Source organism: Hypanus sabinus, chromosome 19 (assembly GCF_030144855.1).
Source record: "Hypanus sabinus isolate sHypSab1 chromosome 19, sHypSab1.hap1, whole genome shotgun sequence".
NCBI classification, from domain to species: Eukaryota; Metazoa; Chordata; class Chondrichthyes; order Myliobatiformes; family Dasyatidae; genus Hypanus; species Hypanus sabinus.
Window position 1 is genome coordinate 56,833,132 of NC_082724.1, and position 27,902 is coordinate 56,861,033.

Below are 27,902 nucleotides of genomic sequence, written 5' to 3' on the forward strand. Positions count from 1 at the left end.
ACATTTATTCACAGATGTTTCCTGACTTAGTATTTACAGCATTTTCTGTTTTATATTTTCAATGATAGCAGTCACAGTTATTTTTGTTGTAAGTCATTGTTAACTCTGCTGTTGGGCTTATTCTTTAATTCTCTGTGCACACTTTTAGGATGGGTCTTTGTTGTTGACTTCAGCAAGCTGGAGTCAGCCTCTCTCTGCTCTCTGGGGAATGAAGTCTGTCTTCGATATGAAGTAAGTAATTGTAGGCATCAATGGTGGAAAGACAACTTAATGACCCTGTATATTGTCCAGTGTCCTTGCCCTGCCAGATATTCTTCTTGAGTAAGGATTTTGAGACTCCTGATAGGCCAATTATAGTAGCATGGTATGAAGGCACAGGTGCAGAGCAGGGATTTTGTTCTTCAGCAAATATTTTCATCGGTATTTGAAATTGTACTCATGGGTTAATCAAGGGTGATTACAGACATTATTATAAGACATTGACGTATAGAGAATAATCCGAGCCTTGACTTTGAAATGTCAGTTGAATTATTTTTGGTACTATGCCAAACTATTTCATGCCACTTGTTTTGTACCCAGTGTCCACACAATCAACTTCCACTCGTTATCATGCAAAAGTGAGAATAGGCGATCAAGTCAGTTTTAGTACCTTCAATGCTCTTCAATTTGTTTGTTTTTTTTGTAGATATGAAAGGTATCTTTATCTAAAGATGAGGTTTGGATAGTTACACCTGTGTTTGAAAATATTAACTCTGCTCACTTGAAAATCTTCAGTTTATGAAAAGCACGTGTCTATGGTTCTGTGTATAAATTTTATTCATGGCGTTTGTTTGAAAGATAGCATATACTAGCATTTACCAACATCCCTTCCTGATGTGTTAGCCTGTTTGTGAATGTATTGCAGTTGAAATAAATAGGGAGATCATATGGGTAAAATTCAGCACGTGTGTGAGTTTTGCTGGAATACCAGACTATTTTTGTCTTGTGAAGAATAATCATCAATCTTGGTGAATGTTCCAGGCAGAGCCTGGTCAGCACTGCACCCAGCACAGCTGGATGAATGGATTGTACTGCTCAAAGTAACTTGATGCCACTATTCCCTGTATTTCAGGCACTCTTTCACAGATGATCACTATGTAGAGTTCAGTAAACTCTCTCAGGACAGGGTGATTGGAACAAAGGAAGAAGTGGCGCATGTGAGTATATTGGCCTTGACCTCCATAGTAATAACAGATTTTTAAATGGCAGTTGAAGTGTCAGGCATCTTAGTTATTGCATCTCAAATGATTACAAGAGCCTAGCGAGTTAACTGACCTGGTCTGAAGTCTGGAAAAAGAAATAAATTTAAAATGGCTCTCATTTTTGCTCACCATTGAGCCACTGAATGCCACCATCTTTGGCTTGTGTGATCTACATTCCAATTACATCCCCACTCCAGCTGCCATCACAAACCAATCAATCTTTTATTAATTTTCCTCCCAGTATACCCTACATTTTCTTTGTCATTAAATGCTTGAAGAGAGATCATCTCTCTTGCTGCCTTGTTCCTCTTTTAGTGATGAAATCCTTCTCCTGTGTTTTTAATCTCAGCTATTCCAAGCTCTTGGATTGCCATACCAATAGATATGTGTATTTCATCAGACCTCCATTTTGATTCAATTCCTATTGCACATTGGCCTACATTACTAAATTAATGCTGCATCAAATTTTTAAAAATTCAATTTGGAACTGACTTATCAAAAGGAAATCAATACTGTTCAATTGGATAGGAAAGATGTAGAAGGTTTTGTCTGATGCTGAGATTGAAGAATATTGCATTAAACTGCAATGTACTTGACATTGACTAATCTGGTTGTGTCGCTGGATGTTTAATTTGCAGTGTTCCTTAAGCACACAACATTAGTCAAAGAGTTCATCTTTTATTCCATCCATAGATCTACGATATCCAAACTGGACAGAACATTCTCACTCTCTACAATCCAGATCTAGCTAACAACTACAAGCGGAACTGTGCAACCTTTAATCCCACAGATGACTTGGTGTTAAATGATGGAGTGTTGTGGGACGTACGTTCAACACAGGCGATTCACAAGTTTGACAAGTTCAACATGAATATTAGTGGAGTATTCCATCCAAATGGACTAGAAGTCATCATCAATACGGAGATTGTATCTTTTAATAACATGGAATGTTGCACTAGGACCAGAGAGGTTATAGAAATTTATTTCTTCTATACCTGTGGATTTTTAACTGGTGTAGAAATTCCATTCACTCAAAGCCAAGAGTTCACTGATCACACGTCATTGGGGCCATGCTGTTCCCCCCACCCCCCAGCATTCACTTGGGTGTAAGTGAGTTAGGGAAAGTGGCCCTCAGCCAACCACCAAGACACTGCAAATTGTAGCACCTTTACAGCCACAGGTGTCTACAATTAATTGATAGATAGCAAGTTCTGCCCTTTAGCCTTCCAGCTGTCAAAGTGGTGGTACCGTGGTTTAGTCCTGGATCTTTAACCCTTCACAGAGTCTTTCTGATACTGAGGCCTCCCACCATTTCAGCTGTCAGGCATGCCAGCTTCAATCTGGCACTGTCTGGAAGGTGGAGTAATTGACTGGAGGACTGAAGGTTACCATGTGAGGGTATCTGTAGATAGCTCTGTGATACAGTAGATTCTCAACTTGAAGGCTAATTGGAAGGCAGGCTTTCCACATTTTCACTTAGGCTCCAATAGTAACACTGGCAAGCTATTGTAAGAGGTGCATTGTTCCAAAAAGAACTTTGAATCATAGTCATCTCTGCCCTATAGAAGAATGCAAGCTTCATCAGGCATCACAATGATTAAATTGCATTCATAGTAGGGAGTACACTTAGAATGAATTTGATTTTGTAATGTGAGCCGCAATGTATTTATTGTCCTTTCCTACAGAAGGTGTTAAAATTGTTCAAGCCACAACATGTAGGGCAGGCTAAGTTGGGGGTAGTAGGTTCCCACCTGCGGCTCAGCATTATTTCCAAGTGCTTTCCTACAAATTGCTAAACTTATTCATAATCTACGCTCCCCCTTTATTCCGTTAAATATGTTGTAATTCAAAGATGTAACCACATTGTTATTCAGCTTTTTAACACATAGAAACTGTGAGATGAACTTAATTCATCTTACATGAAGTTTCGCTGCCATCGAGAGTACTTCACCTAACTTTTTTCTGGTCCATATGATTTTAATTTTACTCATGGCCAGAGTTTGAAAAAGTTAAATAAATTCTTTACTATTTTTCTTATGAAATGCTTCCCAGGCCAGAACTGAGAGTGAGCCGTTGATCTGCTGTCTGATCCACTATAACTTTCATAGCAGTGTGTGGACCTCTGGAAATGGCCTAGCAAACCACTGAATTATTTCAAGATCCTACTGGTTGACACGGAGTAATAAAGCCAGACAGATCACCTGACATCTCTGTCGACATTGATAGAACCTCTCCCAGTGGAGCTGACCATGCATATCTTGTGATTATCTTGGTGTCCAATCTGGGAGAGCTGTCAAACTGGCATGTCAAGTCTGTCACAGTTGAACTTTCAGAATAGTTTATTTTGCCTTCATTGTTTTCTGGATATTTGTGGGATTAATGAGACAGACCTGCACAGGTTGGTGTTATTGTAATGCTGTCACTGTCATCAGGAAGTGATTAGTTTATGGAGACTGTGGCATTGACTTCCAGGCCCCGTGAAGTCTTGTGATACCCAGTCAAACTTGAGCAAGAAAATCTCATGCCAATTCCATCTACTCATAAATCAGTGCTTCTCCATGATGAATAACTTAGCCAGAGCCCTTTGGGAACACAGGCATATCATTTGGGTGAGGAACTTTGGTGTCCATATGCAGCACGTTAGCCTACTAGAACATAGAATATAGAACATCACTACAGCACCGGAACTGGCCCTTTGGCCCATAATGTTGTGCTGAACCAAAGAAAGTAGTAATCAAATGGCCAACTAAACTAATCCCTTATGCCTACACTATCTCCTTTTGCTTCCATTTTCCTCATGTTCATGCATCTTTAAAAACATCCCATAAAAGTCCCTATCTGCCTCTACCACCTCAGGCAGCTTATTCCAGGCACCCACCACCTCTGCGAAAAGAAAGAAAAAAAACACTTGCCCCCCACATCTCCTTTGAAATGACGCCTTCTCACCTTAAACGTAGCCCTCTGGTTTTAGACTTTTCAACCCTGGGAAAAAGATAGTGTCTGTCTATTCTATCTATGCCTCTCATAATCTTATAAACCTCTTGGTTCCCCCTCAGCCTCTGTCATTCCGGTGAAAACAACACAATTTTTTCCAATCTCTCATTATAGCACATGCCCTCTAATCCAGGCAATTTCCTGGTAAACCACCTCTTCACCCTCTTAAAAACCTCAACATCAATCTTATAATGGGGCAGCCAGAACTTAATGCAGTACTCCAGGTGCAGCCTAACTACAATTTTTATAAAGCTGCAGTGTAACTTCCTGGATTTTGAATTCAATGGCTGGATTAATAAAGGCAATCAGTGGTGAGCAGTGTGCCATCGGGGTCAGTGCTGGGTCCACAACTGTTCACGATACACATTAACAATCTGGAAGAAGGGACCTAGTGTAATGTATCTATGTTTGAGCATGATACTAAATCAAGTGGAAAATCACATTGTGCAGAAGTTACAAAGAGTGCAGAGATAAAGGTAGGTTAAGTGAGTGGAGAAGGGTCTGGCAGATGGTGTACAATGTTGGTAAATGTGAGGTTATCCACTTTGGAAGGAAAAATGAAAGAGCAGATTATCATTTAACTGGTAAAAAAATGCAGCATGATGCTGTGCAGAGGGACTTGAGAGTGCTTGTGCATGAATCACAAAAGGTTAGTTTGCAGATGCAGCAGGTTATCAAGAATAATGGAATGTTGGTCTACACTGCTAGAGGGATTGAATTTAAGAGCAGGGAGGTTATGCTACAACTGTACAGGATACTGATGAGTCCACACCTGGAGTACTGTGTGCAGTTCTGGTCTCCTTACTTGAAGACGAATATACTGGTTTTGGAGGTAGTGCAGAGGAGGTTCACCAGGTTGATTCCAGAGATTGAGTCACCTGGGATTGTACTCACTGGAATTCAGAAAAATTATAGGACTTATGGCAATATATAAAATTATAAAAGGGACAGATGAGATAAGGCAGGAAAATTGTTTCCACTGGTAAGTGAGACTAAAACTAAGGGACATAGCTTCAAGATTCAGGAGAAGTAAATTTAGGATGGAGTTGAGGAACTGCTTTTCCCAGAGAGTGGTGAATCTGGAATTTTCTGCCCAATGAAGCAGTGGAGGCTACCGCAGTAAATATATTTAAGACAAGGTTGGATAGTAGGAGAATTGAGGGCTATGGGGAAGAGGCAGGTAGATGGAGATGAGTCCATGGCCAGATCATCCATGATCGTATTAAATGGCAGAGCAGGCTTGAAGGGCCAAATGGCCTGCTCCTGCTCCAGTTTCTTATGTAAGCATGCTATATGCCTTCTTAACCACTCTTTCGACCTGTGCAGCCACTTTCAGGGAGCTATGAACTTGGACCCCAAGATCCCTCTGCTCTTACAGATCTTACTGCCCCTTTACATGTAACCTACCAAGGTGTAACACTTCACATTTAGCCAGGTTAAACCCCATCTGCCACTTCTTCACCCATACCTTAACTGACCTATATCCCATGGTATTCTTTGCCAATCATCTACGCTATCCACAACACCACCAATCTTCTTCATATCTGCAAACTTACTAATCTACCCATCTACATTTCATCCAGGTCACTTATATACATCATTAACAGCAGAGGTCCCAGGACAGATCCCTGCGGAACACCACTAATCACAGACCTCCAGCTAGAAGACCCTTCGACCACTACTCTATCTTCTATGGGCAAGCCAGTTCTGAATCCAAACAGCCAATTCATCATGGATCCCCTGCATCTTAATCTTCTGGGTGAGCCTCCCACAAGGGACCTTTATCAAATGCCTTACTAAAATCCATTTTAGATAACATCCACAGCTTCATCAATCACCCACGTCACTGCACTAAGGAACTTAGTGAAGGTGGTAAGATACTTCTTGCTCCGCTCAAAGCCATGCTGGCTCTCCCTAGTGGATAGGGGAATGCTATTACAGTGCCAGCATCGAGGGCTCATTTCCACCACCGTCCCTAAGGAGTTTGTACTTTCTCCCCGTTCATTTCTCCAGTTTCCTCCCATATTCCAAAGATGTATGGGTTAGTAGATCAATTAGTCACATGGGTGTAATTCCACTGGGCTGGAAACATTGTAATTGTGCTATATCTAAATAAAAAATAGAAATAAATAATTGCCAAGAGTTACTCGGCACAGACCTTACTTGATGTAGCTGTCAAGTTAAGTCTCTGGTGCTGCATGAACCAGGCTGAAGAGTAAACTTGTTCGACCGCATTCTTGCCAATCTACCCATTCCAAGTGTATCTTTAATTATCATGACTGGTAAGGGTGACAATGGCAGGGTACTTTTACAGAAGATTTGTTCTTCACCCTTAGGATACTCTCAATTCTGTCATGTTGAATAGATCCAGTAACTCACAACTGGACATCTGTGAAGTATTAATGGCTATCATATTGACTAATAATAGTATAGACTTGTGATTCACCATCATTGGTAACCCCATGACCATTATTGTCCTTCTGAGGTATCACTTTGGTTCATTTGAGGAATCCTGAAGTGCCTTTCAGAGACAACATCTGACATACCTAAAGATGAAGCATCAACCAGGTGAAGTTACTGCATAGATGTACTAATCATCAAAAACAGCATTCAATAGACCAGGGCCAAGCAATCCCAAAACTACTAGGTCAGATTGAAATGTGGGAGTACTAGCTCAGGAATCCTTCAAATTAACTTGCAGGTTGAGTTGGTAGTACAAAAGGCAAGTGCAATGTTAGCATTCATTTCGAGAGGGCTAGAATATAAGAACAAGGATGCAATGTGGAGCCTTATGAGGCATTGAACAGACCACATTTGGAAAATTATGAGCAATTTTGAGCCCTATATCTAAAGGATTACTGACCCTGAAGAGGATTGAGAGGAGCTTCACATGAATTATTTCAGGAATGAAAGGTTTAACGTCTGAGGAGCATTTAGTGTTTCTGGGGCTCTGTTGAATGGAGTTCAGAAGGTCAATAAGGGATTTCATTGAAACCTAGCAGATAACGAAGAAGAATTTTCCATTAGTAGAAGTGTCCAGGATCTAAGGGCACAAGGCAAGACATTGGTTGTACTTAAAGTAGAGATTGGTAAGGGAGTTAAAGGTTATGGGGAAAATACACCATGATTGAAAGGTGGAACAGAGTCTGATACATGAGCAGAATCTGGTCTTTGGTTAACAGTTCTTGAGCAGGTTGATATGATTTTGAGTTGAACCAAGCACTTGAAGCTCAGTGCTTTAGTGCGACTGTTTTTGGAATAGCAAGAGTAATGCCACCCGGACCTACCGATACATAAGCTCATAGAAAAGTGAGTGCTGTGAATGTGAAAAATGCAGAAGAGGCAAATGTCCAGCAAGTCAGGCATCATCTGCAGAGTGAGAAACATTGAGTTAAGTCATAAGTTATAAATCTTCTTCTGGGGTTCTTTGTGTGTCTATACCTGTCCCAGATATTTCCTGAAAGCATTTTATTGGAAATCTATTCTTCATTTTTACATAAGTTAAAGATTTATTGGGGAGAATTCATGGTTGAGGTCTATCCATGTTTGTTTGACAACTTAAGTTCTTTAATGAGCTGCCTTTCAGTGGGACCTACGGACATTCCACCTCTTGCATATGGTACCGGCGTTAGATCAATGTCGCATTGTCTTCAACAACACAGGCACAGTCATCTATGGAGGTAGGAGCCTTGGTGCAGGGCCATGATTACTATGAAATTTCATTAAATTGGGGGAATTAATTCTAAAGCATATTAAAGTTTAAATAAAATGCACATCTCTGTCGGTGGTGTCATTTCTGTCTCATAAACATGGTTTGAAACAAAGAATTTAATGTAACTAATTTCTATGTGTTGCAAAAAATGTGTCCTTTTCAATTTGTGAGAAATTTACAATCCACTTTGCAGTGTTTTACTGGTGCACACTGAATGCTTGTTTTGTTTCAGTGAACTATTCAGGGTTCACCAACATAGATACATTGTGACTATATCTATAGTCACTTTTGTGACTATATCTGACTGGAGTAGTAGATTACAGTCTTAACTTTTGAGTTTGGTTATGGATTTATTTGTGTGATGGATGGATATATGCATCATGAATTGAGGTTTGAAAACTGGAGAATGATGTACTAATACAGTGAATGCACAGGAAATGGTTCTTGGAACCGGCTGCCTGACGTTGAAGATTGAGTGAGTTAGTCTTGTAGGTTAAAATGTTTTTCATAAAGCTTGTAAAATATTTCTCATAGAAAAGTGTTTTTAATAGCAAGAATAAGGTTGTACTTGGACTATTTAGATTTGATTACTTGTCTCCAGTTAAGTAAATCCCTGGTCCTTTACACAACAACAACCAGAACAAAGCTTGGATCGAAGGATCATAGTTAGTTGATAAGGGAACTTTTGTTTTCAAAGGAAGTGATTACTCATTTTTTAAGGTCTAAATATGAATGCAAACAAGGTATTCTGTAAAGTGTTGGTTGGTTTTCCACTGGAGCATTGCCCAATGGTGAGATCCTCAGTTGTTTAAAAGCCTTTCTAGTGACATTCTACAGGTGACATTCACTAGAAATATATTGTGTGTAAGGAAACTTCCACTTGTAAACGGGAAGAACTTGGGGGAAAAAATTGCAGAGCTTTGGGGAAATGGCAAAGGAGCTTGATTAATTGGGCAGCTTGGTTAAAGTGAGAGCATAAGCATTGGCTGTAAGACTTGCTGCAATATGAACCTCCTGATCTAGATGAAGTGCTTTATTAATTGGATTAGGCATGCTAGCATAGATTGTGTCACTGTGGTATTATAACAGTAAATTCCATGCATATATGCTATTTTGAGTACTTATGTGCAAGCTGCTCCATGAATCTGACATGTGTGAGAGGCTTTATGAATGCAAGCTCTTTATCAGGTTTCATTTTGTTTAGCTATGCTGCAGGCAGATGATGAAGATGATTTCTTAGAAGTGAGAATGAAAAGTCCCTTTGGATCATCTTTCAGGACCTTTGATGCAACAGATTACAAACCAATAGGTGAGAGCCTTGACTTTCCATTTCAGCTTGCTGGATTAATATTATGAGGTGCTTGCTGTATCTTCAAGTGGTTTAGTAATGCCACTGGAGTCTTTGTTAGTCTTGGAATTCAGGTTGACTCCTGGTACTGTTTGATCCTGATGCTTTTGCTGTCCACTGTCCCTTCTGAAATTAAGAATGAGGCATAAAACTTGCTGCTTATGGCTGCTTTACTAAATGTTGCAAGGGCAAAGAACAACAAGAAGTGCTTTGAGAGCAAAGAAACGACCAGACTAAAGCGGTTATCATAGTCATCACCTACCAGACTAAAGATAACAGCAAATTCCCATGATAACAATTAACATATAAAGTAGCCAGATTCAAATGACATCTACTACTGAAAACTAAGTTTCTACAAATTACTGTACTAGTAACTGTACCATAATTACTGGAAAATTCACTGAACAATTACTTGTATATTGGTGATTATATAAAATAAATCAAGCAAGCATCGGAAAGTTACCCCTCAAGAAAAATAGCAATTCTACACCCCAGTCCAACATTACTTCATGTTGATTGCTACATTGCAACTTGATGTTTGCTTCAGATAGTGCCATTGCATTAACAAGGTGGGCAGAGGCTGAGACAACGTTTGTGCTTTGTGATGAGGCAGTAACAATAAGCTCAATGTGGGTTAACTCCTTGCCTCCAGCATTGACTAACACGTGTGTTGAGAAAGGGAAAAGTCAGAGGTTTGGGAAGCGGTTATGGCACCTAACCCTAACCCTAGTGCAGGTATTTCCAATCTGGGGTCCAGTGACCCCTCGATTAATGGTAGGGGGCCATGGTATAAAAATGTTTGGGAACCCCGGCCCTGTAGTGTATGTGGATCATCAAAACGGATGTGACTGAAAAGCAGAAATCAAGAGAATGGTAGTGGGAGGGAGTACATCAAAGTAACCATGGAAGTCTGTGACCTTAGCTGGTCAATAGCCTTTCCCCAACAATAATGGTAATGAAGAGTTGGAGGTGGACCATGCCATGGTGAGAAAAGGTATTGGACCAGATCAAACCACTATTGGAACAAGTTGATGACCTTTTCAAGGGTTGGGGAAAGGAAAGGAGAAACAGCTTTAAGACATGAATTAGAGGATCGAACTAAGACATGTTTTCCCAGTGTTGGACTTGCTCAGGCACCTATTTAATGTATAGCATGGTGACCAAGATAGTTTGTGGAATAGTATGACTCACAAAAAGAACTGACTCTTGCAGTATGTACAATATTCTCCACAAATAAAGATTGAGTTAATTATATTACTCAGACCAATTTCCAAGCAATAGTAATGCTATGGTGCTGTGAGACATGTTTGCTCTACTGGTAATGTGCTTTCACTTCGCTATTACTGAACTTGTTTTTCCTTGATCCAAAGTTTATTGCTTATAGTTAACATAACCTCTCTCAAATTGAAATAAATTTTGCTGCATTAACTGAAGTAATTACTGTTTTTCTCCTTTGTGCTTGTTGAGCTGAGGGTGGGATTTGGAAAATGTCTTCATTTCAGGAACCTGGCTCAGGTGATGGTTTATAATTTACAGCAAAGTAACATTTGAATATTTGCTTTTCAATCCTCATTTTTAAAGCAACACTTGACGTGAAGAGGAATATTTTCGATTTGTGCACAGACACAAAGGACTGCTATCTGGCAGTGATTGAGGTAGGGCAGTTTCCTGTGTATAATTTGTTAACTCTTAAACTTTCATCCCTGGCAGCAGGAGTAGATCATTATTTTATAATAGATTTTCCCTCCTGAAAAGACCTTGTATTCCATTAAAAAGGGCACACGTTGTGTGAGAATTGACAGACAATAAGCCAAGTATGACATTACCTTCATCAAATAGCAGATTACAAGCAAGATCCCTGAGTGGTTCTTCATGTCTCTCCATTGTATCTCAAGGTTATGAGCCGAATTCTGCTTAGTTTATCACAGGCAGGAGTAAAATTGAGAAATGAATTACTTGGGAACATGAGACTGATATTCTGGGTGAATTTTGGAAGAAACAATTAATTTTTTTTGATGAAAAGTACCAGGTCTAGTTACCCCACTTGTTTTATACATGAAGTTAGTCTTGAACAATCTTGGCTTCCCACCAGGAAGGGAAGAAATTCTGGGTACACTTTGTAAAAGCAACAAAGCACATTCATCACTGGCTCTGGGGCTTACTATCAATTAATTACCCATCTTCCTGGGCCCAAGTTGGTTATATGTATCACATTCCACTGCTTCAAATGAGCTAGTTGACATTATTTTACAGATTTTTTAAAGTTCAACATCAAATTTAATATTAAACTTCATCAAGTGGTCAGCTTGGGATGTTATCAGATTCCTGTGGTGTTAACTTTCAGTGTGCATTAACTGAGCAGCTAATTGTCCTCTTGAAATTTAGCTTGTGGAAAACCCACATCTCTATTTAGATCAAGTGATCATCCATCTAGTTAAAAATCAGACACAAGGAATGAAAGCAGGAATAGGCCATTCAGCACCTTCTGCCTGCTGTACCTTTCATTAAAATTATCTCTGGCCTACTTCAGCACATCGTTCCTGCATTAACCCCATATCCCTTCATCTTTCATATCTTAAAAAGCTTTATTGATCTTTGCCTCGAACATACTCAGCGACTGAACTTTCTTTTGGTTTCAAGAATCACTGTTACCTTTGTGAAGATCTTTCATCTCTGTCCTCCATTACTTTCCTTTGATTTCTGTCATCCAATTAGGAGGAGCATCAATTCCTCATCTACCCAGTCAGGCTTGTTTAGCATTTGTATTTGAATGTGTGAGCTCAGTCTGCTTATTCTCTGCTTGTATGTTCCAGGAATCACTTGACTTCACTCTAACCTTGTGAACTTCCTATCTAATATTCCAGGTGTAGTTTCACCAGGACCCTGCATACTGGCAGTAAGCTTCTGTGGTAATAAACCTGATTCTGATTCAAATCTTCTTGCACTAAAGGCAGAAGTATTATTTCCCTTTCCAATTACAGTACTTACAGAGCCTACATTTTAAATTTCAGCACAGGACATCTTGTCTCAAAATACTAACACCTTCTAATCTTGTTACTTGCAAACATACTGTTCTTCTGATTTTTTTTATTGATGAAACAGGATGACCTCACATTAGTCTACACTGTGTTCAAACTGGAACACTCTTACCCATTCACTTGGTCTGTCTATATCCCCCAAGGCTTTTTGTGTCCTCTTCACAGCCCAGACTGACAGCTGCCTTTATATTATAGCAAGCTTAGAAATCTTGCGCGTATTTCCATTATCCAAATTATTTGGTGGATCATGACAACTGTGGCTTCAATACCAATCCTGATGACAACTTCCTAATCCCAGCTTCCCAACCTGAAAATCACTCATTTACCCACACTGCTCTTTATCCACTAACCACTCCTCAAAGCACATAACTTAGCCCTAATACCATGTGGTCGCATTCAGTTTAATCTTGTGGAATTTTGAGGCCCCCTTCATCGGTTCGGATCGACCATATAGATGTTCTGTCCTAGCTGTCTAGATAGACAAGCCAGGGCAGTACAATATGGAGAGGAAGCTGTTGGCAATATAGCAAGCTCCCCCTCTCCACACATCTGATGAACCCAAAAGTACGGCAAAGACCAATACAGTTTGGCACCTGCATTGTCACAGAAGTGCCAGTCAGCATGAACTCAATGTAGGACTGCCTTAGGGACTCTGGCTCTGGATTTTTCCCTCTTGGTTTACTGCAGAAGCCTTCCCCATGAGTGGAAATGGACACAAGGCAATGGAGGTTTGAGATCAAGAGTTCTCCTTCTGAATGAGCTGCCACCCATGGCTGACAAGCCCTGTCTGCCTGAAGTGACTGGTTTTAAGATGCTAGAAACCCGCCTTTGCCTCTTCTCCTGTCAGTAGAAATGGTTCCGTCACACATGAAGGCCAGGAGCTGGACGTGGTTGTCAGAGGCTATTTGAGTCGCATACCATTGGGAGCATTTAATAGGTAGTGGAGCTTGTCCCCATTACCACTCCAGGCTAGAACAAACTTAAGGAATATTATCCAAGTAATTTTGGGCACGAGGAATGACAATTTAGCGTAGCTGCTGTGATTAGTGTTGTAAATGCAGGAGTGTGGGAGTATAGAATTGGGAGCTGCAGGCTCAAAATAAGGAGTACATTCAAGATGGGTAGGGTGAAAGTTTAGAATTTTTGTAAATCCCATCATTTTTTTATATTCAGAGCTTTGAATGTACAAAATAACAATTGATTTGTGTATATTAAGGGAATGGAGGGACATAGGAATAGTGCCGGAAAGTGGTGTTGATCCACCATGGCCTTAAAGCATGCTGGAGAATGTTCAGAGGCCCAAGTGACCTACTCTTCCTGTTGTTTTCTTGGAGCAGCTAACAACTGAAGCTGCAAAGCAAAAAGTAACCCTCATCCTTGTGTAAAATCTCCCTCTCTCTGCTCTCCAGAACTGCACTTCCTAAGCTGATCTGGTCAGTCTTTGGAGTGAAGGAGGATGAGAAGTGACTTGATAGAGATGTACAAGCTGAGAGGTATCAATTGGGTGGATAGCCAGAGACTTTTTCCTAGGGCAGAAATGGCTAATACCAGATGGCCTAATTTTAAACACGAGAAAATCTGTAGATGCTGGAAATCTAAAGAAACAGACAGAAAATGCTGGAGGAACTCAGCAGATCAGGCAGCAACTGTGGACAAGAGTGAGCAGTCAACATTTCAGGCTGAGGGAAAGGGTGAGATGCCTGAATTAAGAGGTGGGGGAGGGAAAATAGGCCAGCTGGAAGGTGATAGGTGAAGCTAGGTGGGTAGGAAAGGTCAAGGGCTGGAGAAGAATGATCTAATAGGAGGGGAGAGTGGACAGTAGGAGAAGGGGACTGGGGAGGAGTAATAGGCAGATGAGAAGAAGTAAAAGGTCAGAGTGATGAATGGAGGAAGGGGAAGCTGATTTCCTATACTGGAAAGAGAAATGGATATTCATACCATCAGGATGGAGGGCACCCAAATTAAATATAAGGTGTTGGTCCTCCACCTTGAGGGTGGCCTCATCTTGGCACATAGAAACAGGAATGGGAATCAGAATTAAAATATTTGACCACTGGGAAGCCCCCCCTTGTGGCAGTTGGTGTGGAAGTGCTCAGTGAAGTGGCCCCTCCCAATTTATAACAGGTCTCACTGATGTAGAGGAGGCCGCATTGGGAGAACCAGACACAATAGATGACCCCCAGCAAATTTGAAGGTGTAGTATTGCCTCACATGGAAGGTTTGTTTGGGGCTCTGAATGGAGGTGAGGGAGGATGTGTAGTGCTTGGGCCACTTGCAGGGATAAGTGCCTGGAAGGAGATTAGTGGGGAGGGACTAATAAACCAGTGAATCACGGAGGGAGCGATCCCTGTGGACAGCAGAAAGAGGGGGAGGTAAAGATAAGAAGGGCCTAATTTTAAGCTGATTTGAGGAAAGTATACAGGGGTGTGGGTGACAGAAGTAAGTTTCTTTACACAGTGGGGAACATAGATGATAGGAAAAAACTGGAGGTCTATGTAGGAGGGAGGGGTTAGATTGATCTTAGAGTTAGTTAAAAGGTTGGCACAACATTCTGGGCCAAAGGACCTGTACTGTGCTGTATTGTTCTGTGTTCAGCTATGAAATCAACTCCATGAAACACTTGTCCTCAGTTCCCCTTAAAACTTGACCCGGTTCTTAATCACCATATTTTCATTTGCTCATATACTTAGTTAATAATGCTCCTGTGAAGACCCTTTACTAATGTTAAAAGAACATGGTATTTGCTTGTTTTTAAAGAGGAAGTTATGGCCAATTATTTAACCCATTTCTCTGACCTTAAAACACCCATGTCAGGTAGTATGTAATATTGCTTGGCCAATTAACGTTTCACACTGTTTTGCAGAATCAAGGCAGCAACATGGATGCCCTGTCAATGGACACTGTCTGCAGGCTGTATGAGGTGGGCCGTCAGCGGTTGGCTGAGGAAGAAGACGAAGAAGAAGATCAGGTTTGTATTGTATTAGTAGGATTTCAAACAGTTAAGTATTATACATCAACACTGAGACTCTGATCATGATAGGGCAGTTGTCATTGCCCTTAATTTCATTCACTATCCTTTGGCCCTGGCACACTAAGTACATGTTTCATGTTGCTCTGTTGGTTCTGTGAGCTGTTCGGACCAGGTCGAGTAGAGTTACAAGTTTGGTGTTCTGTGGGGTGGAGGAGAGCAGTGTTTTGTTGTGGCGTTAAATGTCAGTTTGCTTTCATGGCAGGAGAACGCTATTAGTAGGACAGTTTTCACAGATTTGTCACTGTTGCCTATGTCTTTTTATTTAGGAAACACCAGCACAATGTGCTCTCCTTTCTTTCATTGCCTCTGCAAATCCCAGTCTAAGTAATTGTCTCCACATGAGCTGACTTTTTTTTAACCAGAGTTATATCTTAAAGTTCCTTGGCCCTTAACACTTAGAAAAACAGATTTCAAAATATTAGAGATCAGCTTTCTTTATCACATGGACTTTGAAACATAGTGAAATTTGTTGATTGTGTCAGCAACTAACACAGTCCGAGGATTGTGCTGGGAGCAGCCCACAAGTGTTGCCATGCTTTCAACATAGCATGTCTACAACTCACTAACCTTAACCCTAACACTCATCACAGCAAGAAAGTACAGATTCCTTGTATAGGAAGGTATGATTAATGATGCATAGCAGAGGGAAAACCTTTTTACTTGTAAATACTGTAGATAAACCAAATGATAGAACAGTCAGAAAAATCAACACAAAATTAATGCATTAGCCACCCCCATCCCTTCTATTCCACCACAAAGCTACAACTTGTCTTTGGAAATGCTGCACAACTAACTTTCATTTCAACAGCAACACAAGTGAATCTGCAGATACTGGAAATAAATAAAAACACAAAATGCTGGCAGAACTCAGCAGACCAGACAGCATCTATGGGAGGAGGTAGTAACGACGTTTCGGGCCGAAACCCTTCATCACCTCCTGAGCCACTCAGGAGTCCACTGCATTGCTGAGTACCTTGGAATCACTTATGGGCCATCTTTAGTAAGATTACTTCACAGAAAGGAACTAAGGTTTTTTTTGCATACTAGGTTAATTTATTTATTGGTAATATTAATTCATATGGTGGTATCCAAACTCGTGCCTCTAGATCAGGAGTTTTATGCTATGTACTACCATTAATCAAAGGGTCCATCAACTGCAGGTTGGGAACCCCTTGCACTCGATCAATGGTCAGGCCTCTGCAGACTTGTTTTGGTAATTTAACCTTGTTCAACAATGCAAAAGAAATGTTAAGGATTATTTCAGTGTGAGACTGTGAGATGAAATCTAAAATTAGCTTGCCTGGGTAACACAGATATGTGGTTGAGAGTTCAATGTAACCAGCCGCTGTTGAGCAACCTTATTGGGAATTAGCATGTTGAATATTTCAACTTTTGCATGATCTGCATTGAGTCTTTTCTTGTCGGTGGCTGTTAAATTTTGAGAATGCAACTGAACAAAACTGTGTGGCAAACAGAGGTTGTTTGACTGGGGGTTTGGATCTGTTAGCAAGTATCTCTGCGTAGGATCGGCCCTTCACCTGGTAGAAGGAAAATATCATCCACATCACTGCACCAGGTCAAGCAAGCTGCCCTCCTCCGAGGGAGATGACTTTGACTGAAACATAAGTGTCACTGCCTGGCCACACAGACCTTTAAGCCAGGATGGAAGAAAGAGTTTTCAAATCAATGCTGCTGAAGGAGATGCCTCTTCCGTTTGACCTGTTACCATAGGTTCTTACAAGGGTTTACTGGTACATGCTGTACCAGGTTCCAGCAAAAATCTCTGCCATTGCAAGATAAGCTGGGGAAACAAGTCCAGAAATGACTGAGATAGGGACAGCGTTAAAATTAGATTTGAGATTTTCAGAGTGGTGTCTCCTTCACAGAATAGTGACAGTAATTGTTAGATTAATACAGCAGAGCAACAGGCCGTTTGGCCCAACCCTTCCATGCTGATCAAGGTGTCATCCAAACTCATACCATTTTCCTGTATTTGACCCATTTCTCTAAACTTTGCATTCCACCTATTTGTCTAAATGTCTTTTAAATATTGTGTTTGTCCCCATCGCTGGCAGCTCATTCCATCTACTTACCATGCCAGAGGATCTCAGCAAGTCAAGCAGCATCTATGCATAGGAATAAATAATCAACATTTCAGGCCGACCCTTCACGGCAAAGTCCTGATGAAGGGTTTTAGCCCAAAACTTCAACTGTTTATTCTCTCTCTCCCCCCACCATAGATGCTGCCTGATCTGCTGTGTTCCTCCGACATTTTGTGTGTTGCTCTGGATTTACAGCATCTGCAGAATTTCTTGTTTGTCATGTACTTACCATTCTTTATATGGATATTGTTTCCTCTCTGGTCCTTTTTAACTTTTTCCACTCTCACCATGCATCTGTGAGGTCTGGTTTTAGACTCCCCTAACCAGAAAAAAACAACTGTGACCCCTCAGCTTACTAATGCCTCATTTTATCAACACCATGGTCCGGGAGCAGAGTGAGGGGTGCTGGTGTCCCAGTTCTCCCTAGTAAAACTTGAACCCTCCAGTCCTAGTAACATTCTCGTGAATCATTCTTAACATCCCAACAGCTGTTCTCAGTGCCCTAAGTAATGAAGACAAGTGTGACAAAAGCCACTTCTGCCACTCTGTCTACCTAGATAGAGCAATGTATCTGTGTGCCTCGCTCTCTGTTCTGCAACGCTCTCCAGGGCTTTATAATTTGGAATTCTTCCATCAAAAAGGTGAAGCCAGATTAATGAGGTTAGTGGATTATTTTTTTTTCTCTTTTAGGGCTGTTAGGGATGTGAAGTAATGGTAGGAGTTTAGTAAATAGACAAGATACAGATCAGGTAATTGAAGATGAAACATGTTCACTGGGCCTCCTCCTGTTTCTGAAACTTTTTTTAGTTTTACGCATTTTGAAGGAAGGAATAACCAGATAATGAACAAAGTTAGTGATATTGTTACTTTCGCAGGAGGAAGAGGAGGAGGAGGAGGAGGACGATGATGACGACGACGATGATGACGATGACTCTGAAGATGATCTGGATGACTTGGATACTGACCCATTGCTGGAGGGCGAGGATGAAAACAATGGGAGTGAGGCAAATGCGGCTGAGGATGGTGAGCAGGACTTCACGCCGTCTGACGAGGAGGAGCTAGAAGCCCTGCTGGGTAATGGCGAAGATGATGCTGGGGAGGACGACGAGGATGATGAGTGGGAGGACATTCTTGAAGATTGTAAGTGTTTTTTCACTTGTTGATGTACAATTGCAAGAAAAAGTTTGTGAACTCTGCAACTACCTGGTTTTTTGCATTAATTACTCATAAAATGTGGTCTGATCGTCATCTAACTCACAATTGTAGATAAACACAATCAGCCTAAATTAATAACACACAAACAATTGTATTAGTTCTCATCAATACTGAATACACCATTTAAACAATCACAGTCTAGGTTTTAAAAATGTATGTGAACCTCTGGGGTAATGCCTTCTACAAAAGCTATTTAGAGTCAGGTGTTCCAATCAATGAGATGAGATTGAAAGTGTGGGTTGTAGAGGTGCCCTGCCCTATAAAAAAGACACAAAGTCAGGTTACTGACAGAACCTGCTCTTCTCAAGAAAGACCTGTTATGTGCACCATGCCTTGATCAAAACAACTTTCAGAGGTCCTTAGAAGAATTGTAGAGATTCATAAAGCTGTAAAAGGCTGCAAAAGCATTTCTAAAGCATCAGTCTCCAGAAAGAGAAATTGTCTACAAATAGAGGAAACTCAGTACTGTTGCTACTCTCCCTGGGAGTGTGCGTCCTGCAAAGATCACACCAAGAGCACAACGTACAATGCTGATGGAGGTGAAAGAGAACCCAAGGGTAACAGCAAAAAACCCGCAGAAGTCTCTAGAACTTGCTAAAGTCTCTAATGTGTCCACTATAAGAAAAACACTGAGCATGAATGGTATTCATGGAGGAAACCATTGCTCTCAAAAAAAAATACATTGCTGCATGTCTCAAGTTTGCAAAAGACCAGCTGGATGTTCCACAACACTTCTGGGACAATGTTCTGTGAACAGATGAGACGCAAGTTGAACTTTTTGGCAGAAAGTACTAAGTTTGGAGGAAAAGGGGCACTGCACACCAACACCAAAACCTCATTCCAATTGTGAAGCAAGTTGGAAGGAGCATCGTGGTTTGTGGCTGCTTTGCTGCCTCAGGGCCTGGACAGTTTACAATCATTGAGGGAACAATGCATTCAAAATTGTATCAAGACATTTTACAGGAGAATGTCAGGGAAGTGATCCATTGCCTGAAGCTTAATAGAAGTTGGATGATGCAACAGGACAATGATCCAAAAGACAAGAAAAAATCAACAACAGAATGATTGAAAAAGAACATTTTTTTGTGTGGAATGGCCAAGTCAAAGTCCTGACTTTAATCCAATTGAGATGCTGTAGTGTAGTGGTCACCAACCTTTTTAAGCCCAAGATCCCCTACCTCAGCTTTCGTGAAAGGCAAGATCGACCCCAAATCTATTAGTTACACGCATGCGCACTGGGGCAGAAAAGACCGGAAGTAAAACCCCACAACCTGGAAGTAGAAATAATGTATGAACTCCAGGGGTCACCCTTTTTTTTTTGCACCACGGATCAGTTTAATATTGACAATATTCTTGAGGGCTGGCCGATTGGGTGGGGGGGGGGGGGGGTGGTGTTAGACGCGACGGGAATACAGCGATACTCGAAGCAGGTTCCTTCCGTGCAGTCTTTTCCGCAATTTAGTTGACGTGGCTCTCAGCTGCTGTCCCACTTGCTCACATTTTTTCTGCTGGAAGAAAACTCAGCGGGTTTGTCTTTATGTGCAGGGTGCTTGGACTCAAGGTACCGAAGCAGTTTTGAGGGCTTCATTGCCTCATTAGACAGCCTCCCACCCGCCCACTGCCAGACACCTTGGCCAGGTGCGGCTGTCCCGTGTCAGGGCCTTGGTGATCACAGTCCAGAGAGAGTGACCAACCGAGCAAGGAGTGCGACAGGGCTCCAGCCCCCTCTTGTAGGATCTATCGACAAAAGTTGGTTTCAGTAGATCGCAGCGAGGTAGCTGCTCTGCTGCTAATGATACCCTGAGCCCGAATGAGGTCTGTGAATATTTTAGCACCGGGTTCCCACAAGCACTCGGTGTGCTAATCAGGTTGAGAGGCTGTGCCCATCTGTCTGCGCTCCAGGCTAGTAGCAATAGCACTTCCTGCTGGCCAGTTGCCTGAGGCCAACCAGTGATCCCTGACACACTTGGATAATGACCTTGCGTGTATTCAAGTTCAGCAGTGAGCATGACAGAAAATGAGGGAAGGTGCAGCTGGGACACTAAATTACACTGTAGTGCGTGGTGGGGGAGCACTGGACAGAAAGAATGGAACTAAAACCCCACAACCCGGAAACAATCTCTCAACAGTATTTGTGTATTTATTTTTCTTTTTTCTTCGGGATCTACTGGGAAAGTCTCAAAGAACGACTAGTCAATCGTAATCAATGGGTTGGCGACCACTACTGTAGTGTAACCTGTAGAGGACTGTTCATGCAAAGTTTCCCAGAAGTATTGATGAACTGAAACTGCTTTGTATGGAGGAATGGTTTAAAATTCCTCCTCGTCATTGTGCTTGTCTGATCAGCAGCTACAGAAAATATTAGGTGGACGTTATTTCTGCTAAAGGAGAGTCTACCAGTTATTAAATACTGGTACTTTTCACGTACTTCACGTACTTTTCCCAGCCTGGACTGTGAATGGTTAAACAATATGTTCAATAAAGACATGAAAAGTACAATTGTTTGTGTGCTATTAGTTTGGGCAGATTGTGTTTGTCTTTTATTGTGACTTGGATGAAGATCAGACCACATTTTATGAGTAATTAATGCAGAAAACCAGTAATTGCAAAGGGTTCACAAACTTTCTAAATGTGTAGACTCTGCAATGCTGTTCATAGACAAATGAAGCTGATAGGTTTTGTTCGTCCACCTACCCGCCGCAGTCTTTAGCACCTTTCCTCCTCCTTGACAATGGACATAAGAGAATGCAAGCTGATGTTAATATTAATGGAGAGTATTAATCACTCATGAGCAGCAAGGCATCCCAAAGCTCTCCACAGACACAGAATGATTTCAGAGTGTGGTCACTTACCATGCAGGGAGATGGCCAGTATGTTTTCGATCCTGCCAGGCTTCGTGGACAATAGGAACAGCATTTTGTAAAATTACTGATTGAGGAGATCTTTGAAACAGTGCCATGGGATCCATCCAAAAAGGTGGACAGTGCCAGTTTAATTTATCCAAATGGCAGCTGGTCAACAATGCTCTGTTGAAGCTGACATCCAGAGTCAGCTAGGGTCTTATGCTAACCCTGTCAAGTTAAGCACTCAAGTTCTGACTCGTAACTGATGTTGAGATGAGTAATGCCATGGCAACATGGTGAGCACCTCTGCATAGGCTTTCCTAAGCCCTTTTACCAGCAGGTGCTGTGCTCTTTGGTGCATTAGCATGGTTGGTATTGAGTGATGTGGCTTCAGGGGGTGAGGAGAAGGGAGTCCAGTGCAAAGTAGCTAACACCCGGTGACATTCCACATATTTGGATCATTTGTCCCTGTCGTAGTGGTAACTAATGGTTCCTTTTCCTTAATCCAGCAGATAGCACGGATAACTCTGACCTGGAAGATGATGTCATCCTGTCCCTAAATGAATGAATGTTCCACGTGAATTGGTGGACCCAACAAGAGTTGAGGTGCCAGGTGCAAGGCACATCCCTCCCTAGGGAAAGCAAAGCAAGAGTAATGAACGTTTTTTTCAGGGTCCATGAGTTCAGTCCTGAAATATTCACACGCAGAGAGGGAAACAGAGCTGGAACAAAACTAATTATCAAAGTAGTGGTACCTTTCCCGTCGAATTGTGTGAATCTGAAGAGAGTCTTCAGCTCCTGCAGGCTGTGAGCTGTGGAAGAATCGTGCCTCAGAGGTAGAGAAGTTGTGCATGGTGTGGCCATCACAGCTTCAGGATACGGAGACACAGTGCATTTAAAGCAGAGAACTTTTTTTTCATGAATTTTCTAGGGGACATTTGTTTGTGTGTGTGTGAGAGTGTGTAAATATAAATATATATAAAAGAAAAGAGCCATATATTGAGGATGGTCATAATGAAGAATTGGGCTGTAATTTTCCATTTGTAATGTCAGAGAGTAAAGCTTTGAAACCGAGCTCACTGCATCCTGCTAATGCTCGTCTTTTAACATTAAGGGCACTCTCAATCAGTGTTACAGAAAATAGTTTGTGCTTTCGTTGCCATGGTGTCTTGGGTGTAATAAGTGTTGGTAAATTCGTCACGATCTTGAGACACAAGATGAACAGATATGCCAATAAGTGATCAGTTTTAATTGAAATTCCAAGTGACTAATGTGAATAGCAGTTGTGGCCCTGTGTTTCCCTTGTATCTGGCACATCTCCTCCATATCCGACCTGCATTGACAATCAAGGTACACATCGTGGATTTCTTTTTGTTTTAACTTGTCTTTACCGTCACCAGCACCAGCCAAAACTTCTTTCAACAGAGCCAGAAGAGAGGAGAAAAAGAAAATGAGCTGCCTCATCACAACTGAGTAAAGGCTGATCGGGTTTCATGGATTGCATTATTGGACACAAAGCATGCAGCTTTCTGCTTGGGATTTCAGAATGACTACTGAATTCTGAGTGCAGAGCACAATTCTCCTGACAGTTGTGAATGGGTGCTAACTGGACATTTTTTTTTAAAATGCCTTTGAGAGTTTGCACAAATAAAGTGCACAGTACAATGTGTGATGCCATGTATGCACACTGTTCCCAGGTATGTACATGCAAACATATATGCAGACAAGCATAGACACATTCACAAATTCTGTTTGCTCCTTGTTCGTCGTTAAGTTCACTGATTGTATTGCCTTGCAAAGTTAAGGAAAAATACTGACCTGTGGAATGACGACAGTTAAACATCACAACTAGCCAGTGACACCAGCACCACAGTGATGGGGATCCTGTACTCCTCTTGCACAGTGATGGGAACTCCCTCTATCTTCAACCAGTCTGCAAAGCAAGAGACATTATGTGTCCCACTCTCAGTGCATTTAACTTGGCTGTTCTGATGAAGATGATAGTTCCTTCCAAGCACGGAAGGAACTCCTTTAATGCTTCATTAATTACTTTCTTTCATCATCTACTATTTCCTAGTTTGTCATCGTTTTCTTTTCTAACAGTACCAGCTAATTCTCCAGTGGCAGGACCTGCATTTCTATCACTGGTAAAGTAAAAGTATTTTCATCACCTGAGGTGAAAGATTCCTTGTAGTACTCAAATAGACCAGGTTAGTCAGTGCTTGGGCAGTGTTCCTGTGGATGATGACCCACCTTAGTGTATATCTGAGTGAACAAATCATTCATTGTTTACAGGTGATGGTTTGGACTTGACTCAGATTATACTTTAATCAGAATTTTAGTGTATTTGGTTCTAAGATTATATTGGTTCAAAGATGTCTCTGTTGTCTGCCCTGATTGCTCTTTGATGCACATCTCATTTTCTTCAAGAGTTCCTCTCCCCCCCCTCCCCCCGCCCCCCACTGGCTGCCTTCGGGAGAGATGCTGGTCAGTTATAGCAACTGAGCAACCAAGCCCCTGATATCGCAACTGAAAGATGGTAAATTTTAGATTCCTTTCCTCTACATCTCCCTCCAATCCCTTTTTGAGGTTTCCCTTTATTTGCTCAACTGAAGTAGACCCAAAAAGAGGCCTTACTCTTAACTTTTCCAAGCAGAATAATTATAATCTACTGATGTCTTGATTGGTGTAGCAGCAGCATTATATACAAGTATCTTGGAGTGGTGTAGAGTATTACTTCCTCTTCAAACTTGTCCTTTGATATTCATCTCCAAGTATTAATGTGCTTGAGCAAGTGACTGGATAAAATGTTTTAGCATTTGTCCCTTGAATAATGGAAGAAGTTGTGTGTCGTTGACAGAAATGAGATTTGGGTGGATAACACTCAGCTTTTAACTTCTATCAATGTTGGCCAGCATAAGAAACTTTTGAATCGCATGGGAAATTTTTTCATGAGTTGCCTTTTTTCTGTGATGCAGCAAGGTTCAGTAATTCTGCTCAGTGCCCATTGGATGGTTAATGAAAGAAATGTCTTACCAATGCAGCTGGAGAGGTATCTGCGTACATTGTTCCAAAGAGCCTTGGACTGATTACGTAATTTTAATGTATTTAAATCACATTTACTTTCACAGAATCTAAATGCCCCAGTAACCTTTAACAAGCCTATAGGGTGATATTCAAATGCAATAAGCCAGTCAATGAAAAAGAAAGGACTTCTTGAACTGGTATGTCTGGCCTTCAAGGGCCAAGCTCTGTGGCTAGAGAGAAGAGTATGCAATGTTTTTAATATACCAAACTCATACTATCCCAGCCTGAGCGTATTGGGAGATTACAGAAGGATGTTTACTATCTAATGCAGGATATTGCTTCTCAGTATTTATTCTGTATTGTATACTAACTGAGCAGTATTGATGCTGAGTATTAAATTCTTGGTGGAGGGGAAAAGGAAGTGTTGTCATCCATTTCACCAACCTAAAACTCTCCGGGGTAAGCAATTGCCCAAAAAATAGCCTCAAGACCAGAGTAGATGAGGTCACAAATGTAATTTTTGAATGAGAAGCTCATACCCTGAGTTGAACCAGCCTTGTTATTATATCCATGCTGCTGTGAACAGTAGCAGAAGTAGAGTGGGTCAAATCTCATTAATGCACTGTCATTGTCTGTGGGTTTGCAGGAGTGAGGAGTGTGATACACCATGAGAATGATACTGGGTAGATGGAATTAATTCTCCCTCCTTGCTACAGCTTTGGGCTTTTGACCCAATGATTGTAGAACAAGGTTCTGCCACAAAGTGGTGCTGGAATACAAATACTGGTTGCTTGCAGCAGTAGCAAGGCAAGTGATGTCTTTGTTTCAAAAGAAACAATCTAATTATTTTCCTTTTTTTCCCAATCTAGTTGAGTAGGACAGGGTCTCCACTTAGCCCTGACGTGGGCTGTTAGTGGCAGTGCACATGTCACGGAAGACTGTCTCTTGGGGTGGGGAGGGGAAAATATATGAAGCAAAACATTGAAAGCTCATTAGCAGGAAAAAAAAACAAACAAGAACCAGGTCTTATTTCATGCGTTTACCTAAGAGGTGCATCAATATTTTTGTGCATTTTCCTGTAATTTACAAACGTGTGATACAAAGCACAAACTGTAAAAAGATTAGGCCTTGTACAGAATTCAGCTGAAATATTTTTATTACTGAAAATGAAACAAAATAAAGATTAAGAATTATAAAATCTTTGTTTCTGTTATTAGCTTTCGTGTTTGCTTTATTAGAGAGCAGATTTGTGTCCACACAATACCTTCTGACCTTGAGGTATCCCAAAGTTCTTTGTAGCCATTGAACTCTTGATGGTTTGGATGTGGAAAAATTGTGCAAACAACAGTGAGATGGTTAATAATTTAGTGATGGAGGATGAAATATTGGCTTAAGATCCAATATTGCCTTCATGTTACTCTGTCACTCAATAAGTTAGTGGGTCTGAGTTTACAGAACTAGCGTTAATAAGAATGCAACACACACACACAAAATGCTGGAGGAACTCAGCAGGCCAGGCAGCATCCATGGAAAAGAGTACAATTGACGTTTTGGGCCAAGACCCTTCATCAGTTCTGATCAACTGTTCTAGTTAGCCTGCGACACTCCACTCAGTCTATGACCCCACTGCAGTGTAAACATTTGAAACTACTGTTTATAATGCTGTTTACATTGTAAATACATGCTGGTATTTATGCACAATTCATGCCATATCAATACTTTAACCTCTAACTGTATATATAATTCTGTTTTTGATGCATTGCACACTGACAAACCCACTACAGCAAATTCCTAATGCGCGTAAACGTATATGGTAAATGAAGTTGGTCCTTGATCCTAGGAAAGATGTTACTAGACTGGAAAAGGCAGAAAGCATTTGCCAGCCTGGTGCCTGGACAGTTATAACAGGAGAGTGGAATTTAGGAACTGAGCAGTGCAGCTTTGATGTAAAGTTAAAAACATACCCAACCATAGCCAATTCAGTCCCAACCCAGGATCTTGGGTCCCACTGGGCTGGTGGCAAGTACCCAGGCTCTGCTCTGGTTTAACACTTCTGATACCTTTGACATCACACTTAGCTCCTCCAACACCTCTCCTATTGTTCATAAGGTTTAATAAATTAAAATGGGAGCAAGGCATTCAGCCCTGCTTCCTGCTGCACCATTCAGTAAGATTGTGGCTGATCGGCACTATCTTTGTGCACTTATCCCATATCCCTTAATACCCCCTCCCCCCCATAATTCTAGATTACTGTCGATCTCTCTCCCTGTGACTTCATTGTTCCCTAAGTTGTAACCACAGAATCGGCAAACATTTCTTGCATCTTTATTGTATATTTTGTTTCATATGCAGCCAGTAGCCACTTTATTAGGTACACCTTATTAATGCAAATATTAGCCAATCATGTGGCAGCAATTTGATGCTTAAAAGCATGCAGACATGGTCAGGAGGTTTAGTTGTTCAGACCAAACATCAGAAGGAAGGCAACAGTAACTTAACCACGCATTGCAACAGTGGTGTGCAAAAGAGCATCTGAACACAACACATCTAAACTTGATGTGGGTGGGCTACAGTAGCAGAAGTGGTCACCCAATTATTCTCTGCAACTTCCGCCATCTGCAATGGAACCCTACCACCGAACACATCTTTACCTCCCCTCCCCCACCACATTTTCTGCATAATTGCTTTCTCCGTGAATTCCTTGCCTATTCATCCTTCCCCACTAATCTTTCTCCTAGCACATATCCCAGCAATTGACAGAAATGTTTCACCTGCTCCCTTTCCTCCTTTCGGGCCCCAGACAGTCCTTCCAGAAGAGGTAACACTTCACCTGCAAATCTGTTGGGGTCATCTAATGTATCTAGTGCTCCCAATGTGGCCTCCTCCACACTGGTGAGATCCAACATAAACTGGGGGACCATTTTTTTTTTTTAGCATGTCTGCTCCATCCACCAAAAGTGGAATTTCCCAATGGCCAGCCTTTTTCATTGCTATCTCCATTTCCATTCCAACACGTTGGTACATGGACGCCTCTTCTGCCTTGATGAGGCCATTCTCAGCATGGATGAGCAATACCTCATGTTCCGTCTAGGTAGCCTCCAATCTGATGGCATGGATATTGATTACTCCTTCCAGTAACATTTTTTATCTTATCCCCCCTTCCCCTCTGCCATCCGATTCCTAAATGGACATTGAACCCGTGAGCACTACTTCACATTTCAATATACAGTATTTTCTGATTTTTGCACATTTTTAAAAATCTATTCAATACACATAATTGATTTACTTGTTTATTATGTTTTATTTTAATTTTTTCTCTATGCTAGATTATGTATTGCATTGATCTGCTGC

General features: G+C 41.3%; 1 protein-coding gene across 3 annotated transcripts in view; it reads left to right on the top strand.

The window, feature by feature from the left end:
* The window catches only part of LOC132377945 (DDB1- and CUL4-associated factor 1-like), a 98,757-nt gene extending 73,014 nt beyond the window's left edge, over positions 1 to 25,743 (top strand). The window contains exons 16-24 of one of the 3 annotated variants that reach the window (XM_059944451.1): positions 149 to 231; positions 1,112 to 1,196; positions 1,935 to 2,168; positions 7,822 to 7,915; positions 9,152 to 9,256; positions 10,877 to 10,950; positions 15,197 to 15,301; positions 18,342 to 18,606; positions 22,034 to 25,743. In XM_059944451.1, coding sequence (XP_059800434.1) covers positions 149 to 231; positions 1,112 to 1,196; positions 1,935 to 2,168; positions 7,822 to 7,915; positions 9,152 to 9,256; positions 10,877 to 10,950; positions 15,197 to 15,301; positions 18,342 to 18,606; positions 22,034 to 22,092 — 1,104 coding nt within the window. In that variant the 3' untranslated portion in view covers positions 22,093 to 25,743. Of the gene's footprint in view, positions 1 to 148; positions 232 to 1,111; positions 1,197 to 1,934; positions 2,169 to 3,293; positions 5,812 to 7,821; positions 7,916 to 9,151; positions 9,257 to 10,876; positions 10,951 to 15,196; positions 15,302 to 18,341; positions 18,607 to 22,033 lie in introns of those variants that run through there. The other 2 variants (XM_059944453.1, XM_059944454.1) reach the window with 2 other exon arrangements.
* Positions 25,744 to 27,902: the final 2,159 nt, after the last annotated feature.